This window comes from Anoplopoma fimbria, chromosome 1, assembly GCF_027596085.1.
Source record: "Anoplopoma fimbria isolate UVic2021 breed Golden Eagle Sablefish chromosome 1, Afim_UVic_2022, whole genome shotgun sequence".
NCBI classification, from domain to species: Eukaryota; Metazoa; Chordata; class Actinopteri; order Perciformes; family Anoplopomatidae; genus Anoplopoma; species Anoplopoma fimbria.
Genome location: NC_072449.1, coordinates 19,565,674 through 19,587,993, shown reverse-complemented (window position 1 = coordinate 19,587,993; position 22,320 = coordinate 19,565,674). Strand labels below are relative to the sequence as shown.

At 39.5% G+C, this 22,320-nt stretch overlaps 2 protein-coding genes across 5 annotated transcripts in view; one reads left to right on the top strand and one right to left on the bottom strand.

The window, feature by feature from the left end:
- Positions 1–14,749, top strand: part of rab4b (RAB4B, member RAS oncogene family) — a 39,748-nt gene extending 24,999 nt beyond the window's left edge. For 2 of the 4 annotated variants that reach the window (XM_054601235.1, XM_054601250.1), the window contains 8 exons: positions 474–531; positions 8,085–8,165; positions 9,283–9,397; positions 9,680–9,742; positions 11,528–11,682; positions 11,851–11,946; positions 12,072–12,248; positions 12,365–14,749. In XM_054601235.1, coding sequence (XP_054457210.1) covers positions 474–531; positions 8,085–8,165; positions 9,283–9,397; positions 9,680–9,742; positions 11,528–11,682; positions 11,851–11,946; positions 12,072–12,187 — 684 coding nt within the window. In that variant the 3' untranslated portion in view covers positions 12,188–12,248; positions 12,365–14,749. Of the gene's footprint in view, positions 1–473; positions 532–4,540; positions 4,781–8,084; positions 8,166–9,282; positions 9,398–9,679; positions 9,743–11,527; positions 11,683–11,850; positions 11,947–12,071; positions 12,249–12,364 lie in introns of those variants that run through there. The other 2 variants (XM_054601259.1, XM_054601243.1) reach the window with 2 other exon arrangements.
- A 772-nt stretch (positions 14,750–15,521) lies between these two features.
- On the bottom strand, positions 15,522–21,309 carry ap2s1 (adaptor related protein complex 2 subunit sigma 1). Its single transcript, XM_054625808.1, has 5 exons — positions 21,170–21,309; positions 20,514–20,663; positions 19,953–20,066; positions 17,939–17,998; positions 15,522–17,135 (listed from the first exon to the last, which is right to left on the bottom strand). Exons 1-5 carry the CDS (start codon positions 21,170–21,172, stop codon positions 17,034–17,036), a joined length of 429 nt encoding a protein of 142 aa, XP_054481783.1. The 5' UTR covers positions 21,173–21,309; the 3' UTR covers positions 15,522–17,033.
- Positions 21,310–22,320: the final 1,011 nt, after the last annotated feature.

The following is a 22,320-nucleotide window of genomic DNA, read 5'->3' as shown; positions in this document are numbered from 1 at the left end:
AGTAAGACATTGTTGCATTGTCTTCTTTCAGCTTGCATTTACTTTTCTTCATTGTTCCCTTTCCCTCCCCCAGCAAATAATTATCTCACCCCAACTAGAGTCTTCTACATTGTTCTTTTGAGCTTTCATGTCTTATTTGGACGTGAAAAAAAAAGCTTTCTGCAGATATAGAATGAAAATAACAAATATATTTCTACAGAAGCTAAATGGAATGAAGCTACCATTTTTTTTTATTATTTATGACTTTGCTTTTTCTACAAGGACTTGTGAAAATGTAATTTGTGGAAAAGGCCTATTGTTTTAGTCAAGTCTACTTTTAATACGTTACTTTTACCCCCAAAAAACTTCTCCAAGTGAATTCCAAATAAAAAAAATGATTTTTGCAGTGCATAAACAGACTACATGAAACCTTCTTTCTGGATCCAAGCAGCTGACCACAAATAACATTTGGCAGCCCTCCTTTTCTCCTTCAGGCTGTGATGTGTGAAAAGCGGAAGGAGAACAAAATTGGTGGTGTGGAGGTGAAGAGAGGTGAGTTTGAACACTGCCAGTAGAAGATGTATGGAGGAGGCTGCTGGGGTTTAGATAGCAATCTGCCACTGGAGAGGTCAGCAGGATTCTTTCCGGAAACACAGCCGGTCTTCTGATTTTTGACCACAACTCTAACTTAAATGACCTCTTCCTCACTGAAAACTATAATTGTTTAAGAACCTGTTAAACATACATACATTTAGTCTACACAACTATAGCCTCAAAATGACCTTAAAACTAAATCAACACCTCTGTAAAGCTGTTTTAACAAAAACAGAACATAAAACCTTCATTAATGTAGGATTTATTGCAGGGCTTATGTATTGGACTGCATTAGTTTTTAATTAGGTGAACGTAATAAACTGGCAATGTATAGTGCGAATGTCATCAATGTAATTATGCTCACATTTGGATAAACTTTATGTGACTGACTAAAAGGGGTCGTAAATCCTTAGTTCAGGCAGCCAACTCATATGGAATGGATTAACGATGTAAATATGAAATATGAACAGAGTTGATATTTGGTGACTCGTGATACCCCTGTCAGCCCAAGTAACATAAGCTTGTTGAGATAAATTAGTGATCCATAACAACTTTAAAAAGGACGCCTTAATGCAAAGGCTGTGTCGAATATATGTTGCAGCAGGCAGAGTATGTCATGTGTGAATGTAGCAACACAACCGGCCTGCCTGATCTAGTTTGCAGACTTTGGTCCATTAAGTTTTAACCCTGTAGCATCACCTTGGCTTCTAGAGGTGTGGTTGAGATGAGATGCCTGGGTTGTTGCTGTTTTGGGTTTGCTCGGACCCTTGAAGTCATTGATGTTTTCTGCTCCTTTGGAACTTGGTCTCACTTCAGTATCTCTTCATGGCCACCTACAGAGTGAACTTACAAAAAGTGGCTCCAATGAGTCCGTAGTTGTGTTCTGTATTAAATCTGAAAGATATGAATTGATGTTTTCTTGTGTGCAACTGACTAATACTAAGTGGCATTAATCATACAGCAAAAATAGCAACAGGTCTGTGGGCCTCGGGGTGGCTTGTGATGCCTTCATTCTATTTTAGATCATCTCTCTAGAGCACCTTGTCTGCTGTGGCCTTAAAGCAAGTTGCCCTCTAGCATGTGACCTTAACGTCAAAATGACTTATTAAGGGGGAAATGGTTGACTTCTGTGAACAAGGCTTCCACACTAAACCAGGATTGAACTTTTGTCAACAAGTGTCAGAGATACTTTCTGTAAAGAAAAATAAAGAGGAAAAATACTAAACACATAATGAAATGTCAGTTGGAATTTGCTCCATCTCTCCCACAAACCTCAATGATAGGCAGATATGGCAGACGAATGGATGGAAAGTATGATGTGGGCCTGATAAGATAACCATCCAGTGATTGTCTCATTTTCATAGATAAAATGCAGCACAGTTGGCTGTAGTCTATTTATAGCTGACAGCATTACATCTTTCTTGATAATGGAAAGATGAAAGAGACTTGAACTATGAATAGTTAAAAGGAACTCGATATGCCAGACCTTTCTCTGATATGTGTTACCCTCAGTATGACTTGAGGAGATGCTCTCTTATTCTTCCCACTCATTTCAAAGACTGCTGTCCGCATTTGTTATTATGAAGCTCTCATTCTCTTTACTTACATTAATTCAAATAGCCTGGGGTGTCTGCTCAAATGTGTGCCTACCCTACAAGGGTATTTACTCTCTGAGGCAGTGCAGACAGTGAGGTGGGATAGAAACAGAAGCAGACAAACAGTTGCACAAGTGTTACTCTGCAGTGTAGGTATGCACATAAATACGCCCTCTCGGTTTGAATCAGAGCTGAACTGTTCATTCTTCACTCCAACACATAACCGTCTGTCTGAGAGCCTCATTCAGTTTTTGTCAGTTGGGGTTTTAAATCTGTGATTTTTCAAACCTCAGTTGCTGCAGTCACAGTGCCTCTATAGGTGGAAAGCTCAGCTCGAGTTAATGCAGAATTCTTGTACTTGTTTGAACTCATTAATGCATTCACACCTATGGCTATGTTAACACCGAAGTGTGTCTTAATAGCCCTTACCTCATAGATGCCTTTGTGTCTGTATATAAAACAGCATGTCGTCAGGCATCCCTCTGTTTTACTGTATGGCCTGTGACTCATGATGTGACAGACGCCTTTACAGTGATGCCAGTCAACCGCAGAGCCCACCTGTCTCAAGACGGAGGTTCACTCAAATTATCCTCTGGAAAATGACTCATTGTTAGTTGTAAACATTGTGAGCGTTGTTGGGTTTATGTGGGGCTTCCACCATGGTGCTCATCATTAACACATTTGTTTTGATCTTGGATTGAAACTGTCTGGTAGCGACATTAAAGATCCCCCCTCCCTTCAAAGATATTTTCTGCTTTACATGTTTTTCTTAAAGCACTTGCGTCCAGCCGGCCTCTCTGCTGTTAGTCTGAACTATTAGTGACAGAACAGAATAGTCCAAGGTCAAAATCCCCAAACAACCCACACACAGACACACTCACAAGCACCTTGTTTGCCCTGGAGTCCAATCAAATATCTGCCCTGATGATGCCACCTGCAATGGACAAGAGGACAAGAAAGATGTCAAGAGAGGCACAATGGACATTGAGACACCAACAAAGGTAAGCAAAGCACCTAATGGAAGCAAAAGCCTCCCTCTTTTCTTTATGCCGGCTGCACACCTTTGAGGCTAACCTTTCTTGTAGCCCACCTTAGGAAAACATCCGTGCCCCCACACGACGCTGAGCCTTGTGTTTCCTTCTGTCTTTAATCTTAGTGAAAAGAGCTTTTAACAAGGCTGGGGAGGATGAGGGGAACTGCCAAAGCAGAACAAAGGCAGGGAGGAACTGGGAGAGATAGTAGCAGAGTGGAAAGGCTCTGTAATTTATCACCTGTTGCCCTTGGATGGCCCTGTACGTCATGCCCTGGGCTCTGTGTGAGTGTGTGTGTATATGTATGCAGGTATGGAAAAGTGATGAATAAATAAGTAAAGAACAAGAAAGCAGACATTTCTCTAAAACCTCAAGAAAACATTAGTTTGAGCAAATATTACTAGAGGAAAGTAGTCACCTGCTTGCCAAAGACACCATATTGATGCATAGCTCCTGTTACCACTGATTTTGACACTACATGTTTGTGTACGTATTGCTCTTTCTGTGTTTTTTGTGTTTGTTTTTTGTGGCCCAATATATAATTTCACATAGTAGATGTCTAAGTACACTGTAGCATCATAGAGTTGCTTTCAAGAGTTTAAAGAGAAAAAAACATTTTGCTAAATAAATGCAATAAAAAAATAAAAAATAACAACATGAACCAACAATGTCAGATCATGTTGTGTCTGTCATGTTGAGGCTTCAGAATCTAACCAGGTTAGACTACACTAAATAATGACGATCTCAAGTAGTCCCTTTATCTTTGCCTGCCACCTTGTGGCTTGCTGTTGTACCTACAGACATAGAACTACAGACACACAGAATCAATCATGTTTAAATTTAGACTATGAGAGAAATACCCGAATTAAATAATTCTGACTACAGACTGATTGGATTGACATTGAGAATGCCGGTAATTAGGTAAAGTCGGGGAGACTTGTAATACAATAGTATGCTGCCTTTCAGTTCTCCAAGTAAGTAGTAATTTTTCCTATCAGCAGTGAAACATACTTAGAATACTTAAAAATACCCGAATTTAAATGATTTAAAGACGGAACAAAATTTGGTAAAACAGCCTAAAAGTGTTTTTTGCTTTAATATGAAATGAGCGTGAACACAATTGTTTCACACACTGATGAACTAATATGCGAATTTAACGATAAATAATTTTCCAATTTGATCCGATTTTCTACTACATCTGATCTACTGCGGCATTTAAGGGATTTCCGACACGTAGTCAAAACCGGAGACATGTGCGAACCACAACTCATCCGATTGATTTTATCCATAGCAACAAAAAATTAAATAATGTAATCCTATTTTCCGGAAGCTCTTTCAAAATTCCTACACGGCCAACAACACCCGAAGGCATCACAAGACGACGGATGACGTACCACGCTGCTTTGGTTGTGGTCGAAGCAAAGACTCTAGGAAAGGATCAAGGAAACCTCTAGCGTCGTAGATAAACACCCTGAAGAGGTGTGAGCCCAGCGGGTACAGCTGTCACAATACCAAGACAACATTAACAAAGACCCGACTGAGTCCTTGGTACCGCGAGGGTCAACATGTCTGAGACATACGGTAGGTTTGTGCGGGGCGGCGGGCTTAGTACACACGGCTGTGATGAGGCGGACTGACTCTTAGCAATGCTGCTAGCTAGCTTGCTACACGGTTAGCTCATATTAGCTGCAGGCAGGAACCTTACCATGTCTGTGGGATTTGACAGGGATGGTTCACGTTTGTAGCTGATGTTTTCTTCAAAGGGACCAGCGTACTATAGTTGGGGGCTACATGTGTATTAACACAGCTGTCCTTCCATGGCGGAGTGCATTGCTTCCTTAAACGGCATGAGCAAACAGATGGTGATACATTTATCAGGTAAAAGTTGGACAAACTTCAGACACAACGCGTCAGTAGCATGTTGATACATGAGGGGATGTTCTTGCAGACGCTGGGGTAAACCTGATCTGACTGAATCTTAAGCAGCTTGGATAACCTTGCAAGATGCAAGCATGTTGCATTCAGTCTCTCTCTCTCTCTGTGTGTGTGTGTGTGTGTGTTTGTTTTTTAAATAAAGAGGTAGCCTTTAGCCGCAGGGCCTATGAGGAAGTGAGATAGCGATGGCAGCCATCCGTAGCTTACCTGTAGAGCAGCAGCTGTGAGGAGACATTGTTCTCAACCACATCCTGAATCCAAGTAACCGCACCTCAGACAGTCTCCATCACGAGGTAATGCTGACAGGAGACAGGGTAGCATCTGTCTGTGAGTATGGACATCATGACAGACCACCAGTACTACAGACACATAGTCTGTAGTACTGGTGGTCTTATTACTATTCTGCATGAATTCATTCAACATGCCTGATATTGTCACTACCACAGTAGACCTAACACTGTTGACCCAGGGATTTTTTAATCATCCTCTACAGGTGCACTCTCTCTCTCTCTCTCTCTCTCTCTCTCACTCTCACTCTCTCACACACACACACACACACACACACACACACACACACACACACACACACACACACACACACACACACAGACTCTACATCTGTTTCTACATGTACCCTGTCTCCTTCATTCCTTGTATGAAACTTTAGCCCAGTGGGCGGTATTTAGGTAAAAGTGCCAGCGCTAATGGTAGCTGTAATAGCCTTTTATTGATTTCTGTCTCAGACTTCTGTGCCGTCTCCTCTACTGGAGTGCCAGTATTGGAACCGGCAACAAGCAGTAGGAATAGAGTAGGTACATGGGCAGGTTAGATGGGCCCATGGGGAGTTCATCATGTTTCAAGTCATTTGGCGTTTGGTCTGTATGGCACCCCCTTGATTCATTTATATAATGTATAGTTACAGAATGGGGATTTGTATAAGAAAATAATGTGAGCTGTCAGTTTTCAAATATTAATGCAATTATAAGAGTAATTCTGAATTGGACGAATACTACTTTTTGAAAAGCAAAATATACCAACAATGTTGGTGTTATTGGACAATTTCGTTGTTAAGGGACAACTGAGCTAACCTATTTCTATATTCCATATTGCTCTATGTAGGCAAAATGTGAGTAGGTACTGGAGCTGCAACTAATGATCATCCATTTTGGTTATTGATTAATCCATCAATACTCCTTTTGATTAATGGCTTAATAACAGACACACACCAGTGTTGCTTTGCATTAATTTGGGCCTTTGTTACATATTACTTTTTTAATCATATTTTGGTACTTGTTAAATTAAATCTAATCCCTCCAGTTTCCATATTTTCCTTCTGTCGTGTGCATTAAGGCAAAACGTTTATGTAACTTAAAGTTCAGATTCCCTGTGTACTTTGTGCACATCAGACGCTGGGTAGATTTGCGCTTCTCTGTGTTAAATGTTGTCACAGTGTAAGTGAATGCAGCTAACAGCGTTAGTCTGTTCCCCCAAGGGTTATTTAATATTGATGTGTAAAGAACACAATAGCCTGAAAGGCTGCTGTTGAGAGGGCAGTGCTGCCTTCCTCTCTCCCCATTGCCATGACATATTGACAGCTTGATTGTTGTATGCAGATCTCGCATGGGAATACGCAATGTCGGGGTTGACGCTAAAAAGCTGAGGCGAGCTTTTAAAACAGAGCTGTTTGCTTTTGATTCTGTCAGTTCTGTTGTCAGGAGCGTTGACAATGTGTGGTTATAACGCTGACTGCTGTTGAAGAAGGAAACTGTAAGTGCTTGTAGGCTCCCTGCTTTGCTTTAGCAGTTCTGTTTCTGTGAATTTAACCTTTTAGCTTGTGTTGCCAGAGAAAACACCCACCTCAACAAACAAAGGTGCACCATGAACTGAGCTGGCCGTGGTTTGTGTTGTCCCATGAAGGTGGCTCTAAGAGAACTAGCATAATGAGTTTGGATGCCCAATAGGATCTTAAGATCATCTCATCTGTGCCTCTGTTTTTTCTTTCTAAACCACTGTTTCTGTTGACCTTGGGTGGAGCTGAATACTCTCAGGATGTTGACCTTGCTGGTAATCTCAACAGAAGTCACTAATCATTTGCCAGGCCAGCACTTCTCGCTGCAGAGCCAGCGCTTAAACTTGAAGCTAAATTGCCAACTGTTTTTCAAATTCCAACTGAGGCAGGCTCTCGTGAGGAAAGGTGTAGTTTGCAATGGTTATTTTGCTCACACAGTCTGAGTAGTACACCATCACTCTCGGATTTCCTGACATACTTTTACCCCCCCCCCCCTTATGCATTACACACAAACACAGACCCAGTTATGTTTCTCTCTCACACACACCCACACATCATTTCCTTTTATCACCACACTGTTTCACATCCAGTTGGAACTGAAGCACAGCCTACGTATGTAAATGCCCCATACCCTGCACTATCTTTGGTCCCAGCACACAAAGGCTGTCTGTACTGTGTGGATGTCCTTGCATGTCAGGGGTCTGAGTCATTTGGGCTCTGGATCATATGCGTGGGTTGGGTTGTAGGACCACCACTCTTCGCAAAGACAACAACAACATCTGTACAGCCAGCTGGATGTGGTCATACAATCCTTGCTCGAGTCAGTTAACCTAATCCATGTTCAATAACTAGAGCTTTGACTTTGCTCTAATGACATGCGTTATTAAGTGCTGCTGCTTCTTCAAACAGTCATTTACCCGCTCAGACAAACAAGCATATTCAATCAGAATCATAAGCAGCAGGTCATACTGATTACATGTGAAGCTTTGTGATTAACAGGCTAATTTGGGGTTGTTGGATACGGTGCAAGTTGAAGCTCAATAGGATTAAGTGTAAATCTAAGGATTGTCTCTGAGGATGGAAGTGTCAAGAGCAGCAGGTTCAGGTTCTCCCCTGACATTGATTTTGCATTGATCTCTCCCGCATTTCCTCTGCTTGCAGACTTCCTGTTTAAGTTCCTGGTGATTGGCAGCGCTGGGACGGGGAAATCCTGCCTCCTCCACCAATTCATTGAGAACAAGTGTAAGTTTCACCTCAATTAAGCCTAGAAGTCACATCAGTTTGCATAAGAGCAAAAACATAATTATGCTATTACACAGACACACAGAAACGGTCACAATTAGTGTTGTTGATTTAGATTAGTTGTTTCAATCCACACACACACACCGAATAAACCCTTTCACTCTGCTGTGAGGCTACACTCACTTATTCTTCCTCCTGAAAAAGTTGTTCATTGTCCCCCGTGTGCATTCAAACCAAAATGACAGGAGGAATTTTGTGTCCAGATTCCTAACATTCACAGTAGGTAATCATTTATCCAGCAAAATGTAACACATGACATCATTGTTCTCTGGCGAAGGGACCTTACTTAATTTTCCATTTAAATATGAAAGAGCTTAATTTTTGGCTGTGAATGTAGGAGTCTATAAAGCTGTGAAATCAGTCACAATACATATCTGATATCCATCTAGTTAACTCTGACATAGAAGCACTTTATTTGGATTTTAACTCAGACCTTCTATTGTAATCATTTTTTTTTATATACTCTTTTACTTTTGATGTTTTCATGTTGTTTTTTTATATCATGGAAATATAATGTTTTGCCTCAGCTTTCGTTTTATGGTTAAATTAAATTGACTTTAAAGTTACACGTTCTGTATATTGCATCCAGTAAAACACCTAATAAACTAATAATGACTTCAAACATTGAGTTAAATCTACACTTCTCTGACAGTGTCAACAAACATGAACATCATAAGCTTCACAAAGTCAGGATTTATAGCAGGGCTGTGTGCAGTATCCATAATAAACCTGTAATTCAGTGATCCCGTTATAACGACATTTTAACTATCCATTGAACTTTAGAACTGTGACGATGTTAAACAGTAATCTAGTGAGTAAGTAGGCAAGCCAGTAAGCGATTAGCATATCTCATAATTAAAACTTGTAGATAACAGCTGAGGTCTTTAAAAACAAGCACAACACACCAACATATTATAGATCAGAGGTTAGCTTTTAAAGTGTTGTCGCCACTTAAAATACATAATGGCATCACCACAAGAACTGTGCTGAAGTTGTTCTCCTGTGCTATTACCTCATGTCTCTTCCCTTTTTTCATTTCTCTGCGTTCCTGTTGCAGTTAAACAGGACTCCAACCACACCATCGGCGTGGAGTTTGGATCCAGAGTTGTCAATGTTGGAGGAAAGACAGTCAAACTGCAGATCTGGGACACTGCTGGGCAGGAGCGATTCCGGTAACGGCCTACAATGTTTCCTGCTTGGCCTACTTTTTAGATATACACGGTTAACATGAATTACTGAGCACACGTGCTTTGGGCAACAATCCAGCTTCAAACAGATACCCACAGAGGCAAGGGGAGATTCCACTGTCTCTGAGCAGCTACATTAAAGTGACGATAACAGTTAAAAGCACAGGACACTTTCTCGTTCACATTCCTCAGCTAGATTTCACCAGCTGATATTGATCTTGTTTATCTATTATTTTTAACCCAAGATTTTCTGGATTCTCTCCACAGTTCTGTTACACGCAGCTACTACAGAGGAGCAGCTGGAGCGCTCCTCGTCTATGATATCACCAGGTAAAACAATCGCTGCACTCACTGTCCAAATTTATAATACTACATATTTGTGTATCAGAATGAACATTAGTTCAGCATAAATTACCCAGACTTTATCATTTGTGCTTTATGAAATGAAAAAGAATCATTAAAAACTACCAAAGAAAGCGGAAAATGCAACATGGTAGTGAAACAATCACGGCAAAGACATTTTGTAATTTTGCAATTGGACCTGGAATTTAAATTTACTGACCCATGAAGCTTAACTGTAAATAGTATTTCAATTTACTCTCTTTATGTTTATGAGCACCTATATTGTGGTTTTCAGTCTGTCATGGTGTCAAAAAACTTTAGTGTGTCCACCTCCAGCAATTGTGTAATTTAACGACTATGTAACCCACACAGTGCAATGTGAATACCAGAACACACACACACACACAGGCCTGTATTTCATAAGTTTTGTGTAGCGATAGAGGGGGTTATGAAATCATGATTGAGTGAATGCAGTAATGCAGAGGGACCGAAATGTAATACAGTTAGTGTTTGTTGGAATGTATGGGCTTTTGAGGAGGGAGAGATGGAGTGCAGAGTGGCAGGAGCTGTAATATAGAGGCATCCTGTGGATGCAGCAGCAGCAAGCGGGAAAGAAAACGTCCATCACGGAAAGTGTCACCTCAGGGGAAAAAACAGGGAGAGTGGAGGAGAAAACTGCAGGAGGAGGGAGCATGAGGAGAAGGATATGGGGAAACAAGAGAGTTATTGGAGATAGAGACATGTATCACTTCTCACAGGTGAAAAGGTAAGCAGGAAGGTGGAAAGGAAAGTAGACAAAAGAGAGACGGAGAAAATGTGAATCATTGTGGCTGCACATGGAAGTGACATCATTCTTTGGCTGTTTGTGAAAGCAGCTGTTAAACATCATTCTTTTGACCAACACCCTTCTGCTAACCTCACTGGCCTGGCCTCATGTTACCATGGACACCAGGGTCCAGTCTCCATGGAGACCAGTGGCTTCAACCCAAAGAAGTGTCCATAAAAGTTCAGACTGTCTTCCCTGCCTATCAGACTAGTCCAATCCAGTGAGCTAAGGAGGGAAACAGACTAGTTTTAGAGAGCAAACTTTTTTGAGGAACTAGTTACTCAGCAACTTGCTCTAAATAGCATATATTCATGTTACAAAGTTAGTCTTTATTAGTCATTTACACACATTAGAGTAGCTCCCCGTTAACCAACAATAATACAATGGGGGGAGTACAAAGAAAGGCTAAAATCCATCTGGAGATTAGTTTGGTCAGTTCAACATTTATTTATTTTTTAGGAAAAAAAGTCTTAGCGCCAGTGAAAAAACAGTGAAAGATTCTTAAATTAATATTTGGCACACAGTAACCTTTTGACCCACAGGCTTTGTGATTTTATATATATATTATATATATATATATATATATATATATATATATATATATATATATATATATGAGATACTGGTACTTATGATCTGGGTTTTCATATAAACATGTGTTTTGGGTGTTTATATAAAGGAAGAGGCAAACTATTTGAGCAAGAAAAGTAATAAATGCATATTTGAGAAGCTATTTGATAGATTCATTTAATACATTTAAAAGGGAATGTATTATAATACTTTAAAGGCCCACATATACAAGATTTGTATGTGACTTAGACTCTTGAGGTTATGCAGACAGGAAAATCTTTTTGAGCTTAACATGTTACAGAATGATCCTCAACACAAAACAATAAACTAGCCATTATGCTCTACTATGTGTCCACCTGTCCTGTCCTGTCTTACAGTCGGGAGACATACAATGCCCTAACCAACTGGCTGACAGATGCACGGACTCTAGCGAGCCCCAACATCGTTATTATTCTGTGTGGCAACAAGAAAGACCTGGACGCAGACAGAGAGGTGACCTTCCTGGAAGCGTCGCGCTTTGCTCAGGAGAACGGTAACTGACGTTAAATATCTATTATCTTACTTTTCAAGTCTCCGTCTCCTCGCCTTTTATCTGTAATATTTTGTGTGCTTGCTTTTCATAATTTGCCACCCACGCCATCTTTTTTTTTTTTTTTCCCACCTTGAATGTGTGCTTTTTTTTTTTTCTTCACATCCATAGAGCTGATGTTCCTGGAAACCAGTGCTCTGACAGGAGAGAATGTCGAGGAGGGTTTCCTCAAGTGCGCCCGCAACATCCTCAACAAGATAGATTCAGGTACACCGCTCATTTATCACTTCTCTGTGCTTGAATGCATGAAGCCTGTTGATCTGCCTTTTTAGTCTTACTATGTACCGGTCTGTCTTCATCGCTGACATTACTCATTACGGTTCATCTCAAAGGTGAGTTGGACCCGGAGAGGATGGGTTCAGGTATCCAGTATGGAGATGCTTCGTTGAGGCAGCTGCGACAGCCAAGAGGCACCACCACACCGAATAAGCAGCAATGTAATTGCTAGGGATCGGGGCCCCTCCGTCACCTCGGCCCTCAGGCCCACACGGACAGGATGCCCCCTACAGGTCAGTGGCTGCTCATAAACTCAATCTGGTTGGACTTTTAAATAAGAAACTGTTCCTCTCTCTTTTTCCTCAGTATTGATCAGTTATAACTTTCGCGTCTCCTCTCTCTTCTCCAGCTCCAGGTGTTTTTTGGCGTGTGGGACCCTTCTCTCTGCAGTCTCACACACCTTGGATCACCTGGATGAGTGATCATGAAGATCACTGCAACCCCTGACCCCTGACCTCTGGTACTTCTTACCTGAGGGGGTCAGCTTTGTGAACACACTGGGATCAAAAAAGAAGAGGAATCTTCTTTTTAAAGTCTCAGTGACTTACCAGACCAGGCAGAGTCAAGGGTTGTGTGTATGGGCTGCCCTACTGTTGTTTTATCTCTGTGTTTTTCATTCTGGTTTTAGTATCACCTTCATGCTTTCTACGTTTGCACATCATTGTTTGTAAATTATTGTTAAACTATTTTGCGCATCGTCATTGTTCAACCTATCTGGATATGATTAGTTTGGTCAGCGCTTTTGAGTTGTAATATTCATCAAGGCACCTGTTGATATTTTGCTTTTAACTATCCAACTGTACTTTATGTAAATTCAGACATTGATGGTGACTAAGCAAGTTTTTATAAGTCAAATGAAGTCAACCTGTACACATTTTGGTTAAGTATTAATCTAGAATATAGTGATACCAGACACAATATAAATATTTGTCCAGGTTTCTTCAGCTCTTGTCCAGTAATTCTTCCTGATCCAAATGGAAGCAGCTGATTGGTGAGTTTATGCTTTTATGATTTTTTTAAAGTCAAACAGGCCCAAATGTAGAGCCCAGTTCTTTTACCCACTCTAAAATGTGTTACTATTTGGTTTGCATTAGAATGCACTTTTATGACATAGAGTGTTGGCCTTAGTAATATACTTGATATTGTGGATCTACAGTATATTATTCCTAGTCACCATGTCTCTAAACTGTAGGAGGGAATAGTCCAATCACGTCGATCGACAGCCACATAGACAAGCCTGTGGGTCAGGTTTGAAGCACAAAACAGATTTTTATTTTTATTTTACTCCAAAGTCTGTAGATTAACATAATCAGATTTAGCCCATGTGAAAGTCCCAGTGTCTCTGGTCCTATCACAGTGTAAGGTTAAGAAAGGGTCATCAATATTTGCAAAAGTAAGTCTTTGACTGCTCATGCCGCCCCCCCCTCCCCCTGTAAATTTACACTGCACATTCTGTGTTAGGGACGTCACAGGAAACCACAGTTGGTTTTGCCTCAGTACCATGTTTTGGGAAACTTTCTGCCCACTCAGTTCTCTCATAGAGGCTTGACACTGTTATCAACGCGAGGTTGTAAGTGCGCCTTGATGAAAGCAGGAACGCTGTTTTTAGCCTTCCAAGTCGTTTTCACTTCTCTTTGACAAGCAGAGAAACAGCTCAGCTCTGCTACAAACTGTCACCGAGTTTGCCGAGTCATCCCAGACGTTTTCTCCTTAGAACAGACTCGGTGTTGCCCCAGAGAGAAACAGGGAATTTCCACTGTAACATGGTTTCCTTTTCCATGCAGCACTGACGAGGTTGCGGGTAAAAAAAAAACTTAAAAACATCCCGGACTGCTGTTGAGTCAAAGGCACTGCTTCTGTCTGAACCACTGAGAGCAGGTCGTTCTGACCCGGCCAAGAGAAAATCAAAACAAACAAAGCAAATCTTATTTGCCAATGTCTTCTCCCCAGAGTGTTAGCATATGTCCTCCCAGACAAACCATATGCGCTTTAAGCTCCATTGAGCCAGCACACTGAAGGGAAAAAAGACTTGAGTTGTGCAAACACGAGATAGTATAGGATATCAACAGACAGATGGTCAAAGATTTTTTTTTTCCGTTTTCATAAAATACTGCCGTTGTGTGATAGTTTGTCTCCTTCTGCAAGTGCACTTTTACTTTTGAATTTTCATGTTGTGTTTATATGCTGCAACTATAGAATTGTACATTTTATTTTACTTGAACAGTATACTGTAATAAAGATTTTAATTGTATATGTTATCATTTCTTACTAAATAACAACTGAGATATTTTAGCCTATTTCCTGCTGTCTTAGGTTCTGTTTGTTTATTACCCGCTGCTGACGTGGAGGTAGTGATGAAAGTATGTTCACTTCCTGAGCTGTAAGAGGCCGTGGTATCAACAAGTTGTCATTTATAATCAGTTATCGGGACATCTAAATTGTTGACTGCTGTTGAACCAGTCCGCTTGCATTCATCTGTATGTATTTATCGTACAGTTAATCTAAATAGCCATATGATAAGCATCGTTTTCTGACTTCCTGTCTAGATTCAATCATGTGACGAACGAAATCCAACTCAGTTATTGCTTAGTAACGAATGTTATATAATTAACCCCAAATACTACTGTACATTTCAAGTAACCTATGCTGTAAATAAGATTTGTCTATTGAGAGTGAGTGTTGCCCATTGATTGTAATGAATATGCAAATCCCAGTAAACTGCTTGTTTTTCTCAGTACGTCTGCTGGATGTTCGTGTCTTGTCTCTAAGTGACTGCAGATTCCTGTCAAAGAGTTTGGTTTGTTTCCCAAGTGAGTTAAAGTACATCAGATCCTGAATATAGGTAAATCTAACTTCTTTTTTTTTTTTTTTTAACTCTCATGTGAGCAATAACTTACTCCACATCAGGTTTACAGGCAGCTGACTCAGCAGACCCTGAAATTGAACAATAGCGTTCATGTACGTGATTCATTTTCCTCCTCTTTCATTCTTCAGTCGTTTCTCTCAAAGGCAGTCAGAGTGAGGTTATGATGTCAGAGGACTCATAAGATGAAGAGTAAATGCCCTCTGTGTCCAATTGTCTGGATTTATGTTCTGGGGTCGATGGAGCAACGGCTAGAGTGGTTTAATGTAGCTGAAGTGGATATATTGACTGATTTATTGATCCTACACAGGCTGTCAAGATGACCTCATAACCAAAGTGCATCATTTACTGTAGAAGAGCTGATGTGTAACCACTAGATGGTGCTAAAGTATTGGATAGAAAAATATCTCCAGTTCATGTACTGACAGACTATTGCTTGTTTTATTCATAGTCCTGATAAAAGCCGTACTAGTCAAACTGACAACAAATATGTTAAGGGATATTTATTACCAGATTTTTAGGACATTCTCTACATATGTAATGACATATCAGGCAATAATCTCCATAGGAAAATAATATAAATCTAATAAAATGCCCTTTTCAAACAGATTAATCATCGATAAGAAGTAATTGACAGTTGATATGCACGTATCACTTTATCTGTTTATTAGTTTATTTACATATAATGGGACGTATTGATGTGGGTAGTTAAATTGGGGACAGTAATACATACAAACACACATCTTCCATCAACAAACTCACAGGTGGACAAAAAGGGGAAGCAGTACATATTTCACAATTGCCTAATCATTTATATAAAAAAAAAAAATACAAAACAGTAACATTTAAAACCACCTTTATGACTGGATATGGTAAAATTAGAGTATGTCAAGTAATTGTATAAACATTAAAGTCCAGCAAGAGTAAATGAATAAAAGTGGATTTATTTGTCAAAATTCATGAGGTTTGTAGGAGGAATTTAAAAGCCAATTTATTTTACGCAATGGCAAAGGAGTTTATGGATCTAACTCAAGTTAATGCTCCTCAGACCATCGAGTAAGCGAGAACCACTCTTTCTGGAATGCATGTGTTAATTTCACAATATTCAACATACGCAAGATACACTGTATGTACACACCGAACGATGCAAACCCCACAGTACTGCTTTGGGTGAAACATACTTTCTACGTCCAGGTTTTTGTGACTAACAAGCACCATTTAATGTTACGTGTTGCATCAAATCATTTAGATCATTTGAAATGCAATGAAAACAATTACAACATCCAGAGCGCAGCCATCTGAGCCTACATAACCTACACTTTGTATTATCATCAGCCGTGAGGATGTGACCACAGGTTGCCATAACACACCAGTAAAAATGGCACTCATCCTAAGTACACTCCATTCAATTATGAACTTGCCGTGATGGGTCAATTGCTCTGAAGGGCTTTCTAGTTATAGTTTACTTGTATTGTGATCCAGATACAAAATGAGCAAAAGGCGTCTAATAACGCATCACTGGCGAGTTCTTCCTTTACATGGGTTTATAGAAAAGGCTGTTGCAGGCAGTCACTCTTCATACATGGTGCTCGTTAGTAACAGTAGTGCCATTAAATGTAAGTTGAGGCTAATGAAGGGGGGGCAGGAGGTGGGCAGCAGAGAAAAGTGTCACACTGGTGAATCTGCATTAGTGTTTCCACACAGCACTGACATAAATGCAAAGACTAACTGGTTACTTTATGAAATAAATTTGTGCGGCCTCTGGCTTTTGGGGGAAAAAGTGAACAGAATATAAAGTTGATTGTAACTTAGGCGGTGTATGAAATGTTAACATGATGAAATGTTAACACTTTGAAATGTACAGCCTTTTTAATACTGGGGGAATTCAGAAGTATAAGAAATACAGAATAATGCAACATATAGACTGCTGTGACAAACAGGTTAACTGAAGCTCCCTTTCATATATCCATATGTACACATTATTGTGTATTTTCTATTTTTCTAAAAACGACTCCTCCTGAAGTTCTGTGAAGAGTGAAGGCTGCTCCGTAGAGGCAGGAAAATGATTTCCAGAATGACCGGAACAAGGAGTAGGCGAGGTTGGGTACTAGGGCAGCAGGTTGATGGGCAGGTAGGAAGGGCGGTTGTCTGTTTTCTACTCGAGCGACTGGAGCATGAGGAGCTGCTTGAGGACCTTGGTCTGACTGGTCTCCCTGATCTCTCCCGCCAGGAACATCTCGTCCACCACCGTGTACACCTTGAAGTGTAGACACAGGGAATGCGTTAGAGGGGAAAACATTCCCCAACATGGTGATGGCAGGAAATGAGAGCATTCAGGTTGGATTAAAATAGAGTACAAATCCCACAAACCACATGTAGTGTTTTACTGGACCTGATAACCCAAGTGCTGTTATCTTTTCTCCCTACACTTGAAAGGTTTGAGTTTCCTGGAAAATTGGCCTAGACAACGATAAGCCATCACCCTGTGGTCATCAGTACTCTACTCCACCGCTGTGTCATCAAAATGTAGAAATAACTGCTGGATGACGGAGATGAATCACTGCTTTCTTGCTACACATCTGAGAGGAGGAGAAGTGAATGGCTGAGCTTTGTAAAATTGTTTTGTCCTCGGAGCAGCTGTGCATCAGTGGATGAAATTGGAACTACAATGTCCAAAAAGGTTGATTTCTCTTATTTCTGGGTGATACATGTAAAACGTGGGCAGTGCATGGTTTAAGTAATGCATGTGGGCGGCTGTCCAGACACCTTAGGCGATTAGTTAGCGTATTGGCATCAGTTGGGAAGCAGTTTATTATAAAAGTTTGTTGCTAAGCATTTTTCTCTACGAAAAATATATATCCATCCCCCACTTGAAGGATTTATGTGAATCTCATTGTATGGCTGCTTGAGTTGTGAGTATTATATACATTTCCATGACATTGTAATGAAAGGAAGATTTTGGTATCGGCCATTTGTACTAATCTGCTCCTTCTCTCTAATCAAGGTGATTAGAAAATAGTTAGAAAATCTCACAAATCAAATATAATCTTGCGATCTTACCTTGTAGAAGTTGAACACGAGGTCCAATTCACACACGTTGTGGAAATACTCATTCAGCACCTTACAGGAAAGAGGGGAACAGTAAAAAACACAAACCTTTAATATAAATCAGATAGCAGCCAGGAGATAACCAAATAGTCTACGGCACTGCTATGTGAACGAAGAATGGGGAATCTTGGGTAACAACACTAGAGATGGAGAGCAACTTCATTCTCTGCTCAGGAGGACATTCCTCTACTATTTCTTTACATGCCGACTAGTAGTTTGCTGCTATATTAATGTTCAGAATATTAAAAACCGCTCATTTAATGTGATGCATTAGTGTAAAAGTATGATGATAATGTTGTAGCAGCAGAATCCCTTTTACAACTAGAGATGAAGCCGATTTCCACTACAACTACATAAAATAAGCCAAATTAAACTTAATGTGGCTCCCTCCCCGTCTTGTTTACAAATAACTCTTTTTTTAAGCAGTGATATAATGTTTACAATAGCAAACTACTGAGCCTTTGTTAAGAATTTGCTAAAGTAAATGTTGAAACAAGGACCTTGAAGTCCTGCTGTGAGTTTGTATTCCCAAAGAAACATGCACTGTATTCATTTTAAGTCGGTTGTTTCTCCTTGAGAACGGGGGCATGTGCAACAAAAAGCTTAGAAAGTGCAACTTAAGACTGTGCTGAGCATTTCAGAATAGAGTTAGACGCATTCCTTCATAGTCAAACATTACATCAAATGACCTTCACTCATGAGGGCTCTGAATTCAAAACAGTCCATTTGTCTTAGCATAAAACAAATAATAGATCGTACCATAAGCTCACATGTTTCCGTTGGTTTTTATTCGATTTATATAATTGAATATTATTAGAAAAGGAAAAAGCTGTTAACCAGTAATCAAGCAAAGTAAGTGTTAGAACAATATGCACTTGGGCTGCCTAATGCCTCCACTTAATCACCAATATGTGTATAATGTACAATATGTAACAAACAAAGCTAGGTATGCTGATTAAGTCATTGATTAAAATGATCAAATGCTGAGTAAGGCGTTCTATTTCAAACCAGTTGTAGTTATGCAATATCAACTACTTATAAAATAGAGTTCAAAAACATGATTCTGATTTCATTATTTATAGATCTGCTGTTAAGCAACATCTGAAATTATGAGTAACAGAAAATACTGAGAAGCATTTAATTTGCTGTTTTTACTGCAGAAGCACTTTATGGGCCAACTTGAGCAATGACAGGATACAACTGTGCTTAAGGAAGTCATACAGTAGCTGCCACAGACATTTCTTTTCTTTTTTTTTTTTTATCCGACCAAAATGCTTGCACATTACAAAAAAAAATTAGCTCCCAAATGTGATATGACCATAGCCACTTTAGTGTTTGTGCAAAGTATGTGCAGTCTATCAGACTCCGTTTGTAATTAGTGATCCATTTGTTCTTTTATTGCTGGAGGCTTATTTCCAGCATCTCTTGACCTAGCATTTTCTAACCCTGATCAAAGTCAATAATGATACACCCTGAACATAAGAATGCAAATAAACTTTATTCTATTTCTTATTTGTACTGAAAGAGGTGGTTAAACTGTGACTCATTGCAACACTCTGATAATTCCTATTCTGTTGAAGCATAAACTGTTTCTGATATATATATATATATATATATATATATATATATATATATATATATATATATATATATATATATATATATATATATATATATATCACAGTGATTTAGATATTACATTGGACTAAATGTCATTTGACCCGCAATCTGTACTTCCCAAAGAATGCAAGTTTGATATTTGGGAGCTCCAAGACAGCAGAGGGAATATTTTTAAGGAAATCATTAACAGACATTATTCAACACAACCAGCCCTTGAGAAGTAAATCATCATAGTTCACTTACTAAGTGTGTGTGTGTGTATATATATATATATATATATATATATATATATATATATATATATATATATATATATATATATATATATGTTGTGTATGTCAGTTACCTCTACGAAGTTGTGGATCCCCTCGAGGTATGCCAAGTTGTTATCAGTCACGTCCACACAAATACAGAAGTATAGACCAGCATAACGCCGGTAAATGATCTTGAAGTTCCTAAACTGTGGGAAGCAAAAAAGATAAAGCCTCTTAACAACTTGGTCTCTCATATTATGACAACAACAGCAGCTTTGTATAGATGTAAGCTTCCCAGCTTTAAAGGTAAAACACACCCATCTTATTACAGATTACCTTGGAACATAATTCATAGCAAATTGTTTATACATTTTGAAGAATGACCTAAGATTTTTAAGTAGCTAATGGAGAAAGTTAACAATGTGGGACACACGAGTCACCCAATACTTTTACTGTGAAGTCGCCACAATAGGGACTTTTAACGACAGTGGGGTTACAGTCATTGTACTGTGGTCCTCCTTAGTATTTAGACAAATGATCTGGTTCAATTGATCAAAGTAACATATTCGGGTATGTCACAGAACCACCCCCAAAAAATATATAATCATACAACTGTGCATGCATGCATTTGATACTGACTACTAATCCCATACCTCCACAAAGTTGGTGTGCTTGGCATCCCTGACAGTTACCACAGCATGGACCTCCTCGATCAACTTCTGCTTCTCATCATCATCAAACTGCATGTACCATTTGGCCAGTCGTGTCTTCCCTGCTCGGTTCTGGATGAGGATGAAGCGGATCTACGCGAGAATAGAGAGAGAAAAATGAGATTACTACAGAAAAAGTTACTCCACCTCCATATCTGTCAAGTGATTAGACACAGATAATGAAGAGATCAGACATGACTAACGTCAGTGTTGCTTTGTCTGTCACTCGTAAGTGAATACTACCAAGCAATATATCTACATCTGGTTATCTAATACATTAGCAGTATTTATCTAGTTATTAAATCAACTCTACTTGCAGCAGTAGCTTCAGCTAACGTGGGAGCTCACGGTAGCTAAACCACACCCATTTTTTTTGACAACAAGATTGTGCAAGACCTTATTCAAAGTCAAAACGATTGCCCGATTATCTATTTGATCAAAGAGGTAGTCTGTGTCTGTGATCAAACATCGTGACTTCAGATCTGTCTTTAGCCTGCTAAGGTAAGTGAGCTAACTAGCTAGCTAGTTAGCGTTCTCTACCGACTGAATGAAGATGTTATCCAGAGAGAGAAAGCACTGTCCCCATGTGACATAGTTACCATTTTCTCCTAAATATGGACCTGACAGGCTCCAGTAAAGCACGTTCCTGTACAATTATGCGACGATGTTTTTCATAAATACATCAGTTATTCCTTCGACCGCTCGTCCGCTATCTTCCGCAAGCTAACAGGAAGTGAGAAGCCACACTATGTTGCGTTGCATGCTGGGGGAAGTAGTTTAAGTTGCGACATTTAGTGCCACTCGGACGTCATGTGGCACTTCAAGACCCAGCATCCCTCTGTAGTCTCTTCGGTTGAGCCGTGCTTTGGATCACGTGAGAAGATCTATTAAGCAGAAGAATATAGATAAATAGTTTATTATGCGAATTTTAATAAACTGTGATTATAGGTTAGCATGACAGACATTACTATAACTATAACTATAATTATTCTGTCTGTATTTATAAGATTTTTTTTTAGTTATTGTGGATTTTTTATTTTTCTTACTTATTTATTTAAAATACTTGTTTGTTTTTTCTACTATGTCTCTTGTTTGCACTATATCTATGCTGTTGTAATCCTGTAAATTTCCCGCTGCGGGATTAATAAAGTATTATTTTATTTTATCTTATCTTATTATAAAATATTCAATGATACACTCAACATCACTCAATCAGTCCTGTTACTTACGTTTTTAAGGAGACTAAAGGATATTTTAAAATTTAACTCAATACTATTGTCCAGCTTGACATTACCCACATGGAACAGGATTTGTTGTTACCACACCAAATGTTAAAAACATATATATGCCATCTACGTTTTTAAACTTTTATAAATAGTAATTTAGCCATTTCTTTATTATAATGTTTGAGTGTGTGTGTGTGTGTGTGTGTGTGTGTGTGTGTGTGTGTGTGTGTGTGTGTGTGTGTGTGTGTGTGTGTGTGTGTGTGTGTGTGTGTGAGAGAGAGTGAGTGGTTATTTGTACCACATTTGTGACACACTGCACCTCCGAATAACTTTCATACACTTTATAGAATGAAAAAGCAGGCAATACTGGTATGTATTTCCACCTCAGGAGGTAACATCATTTGTGGTTGTTTTCTGCAGACTCAGGGCTTAGAGTTTTGTTTACTTGTCTGGGTTGGCAGCAACTCACTGCAGAACATTGCCCAGACAGCTTGGACAGCTTGCCTCTCTGACCATTCAGGGTT

Excerpts from the sequence above, each read along its gene's own strand:
- ap2s1 (XM_054625808.1), bottom strand. Across the intron at positions 20,067-20,513 it reads AGCACACCAACTTTGTGGAG|TTTAGGAACTTCAAGATCAT; the intron begins GTATGGGATTAG and ends TGCTTCCCACAG. Across the intron at positions 17,999-19,952 it reads GGATCCACAACTTCGTAGAG|GTGCTGAATGAGTATTTCCA; the intron begins GTAACTGACATA and ends CTTTCCTGTAAG.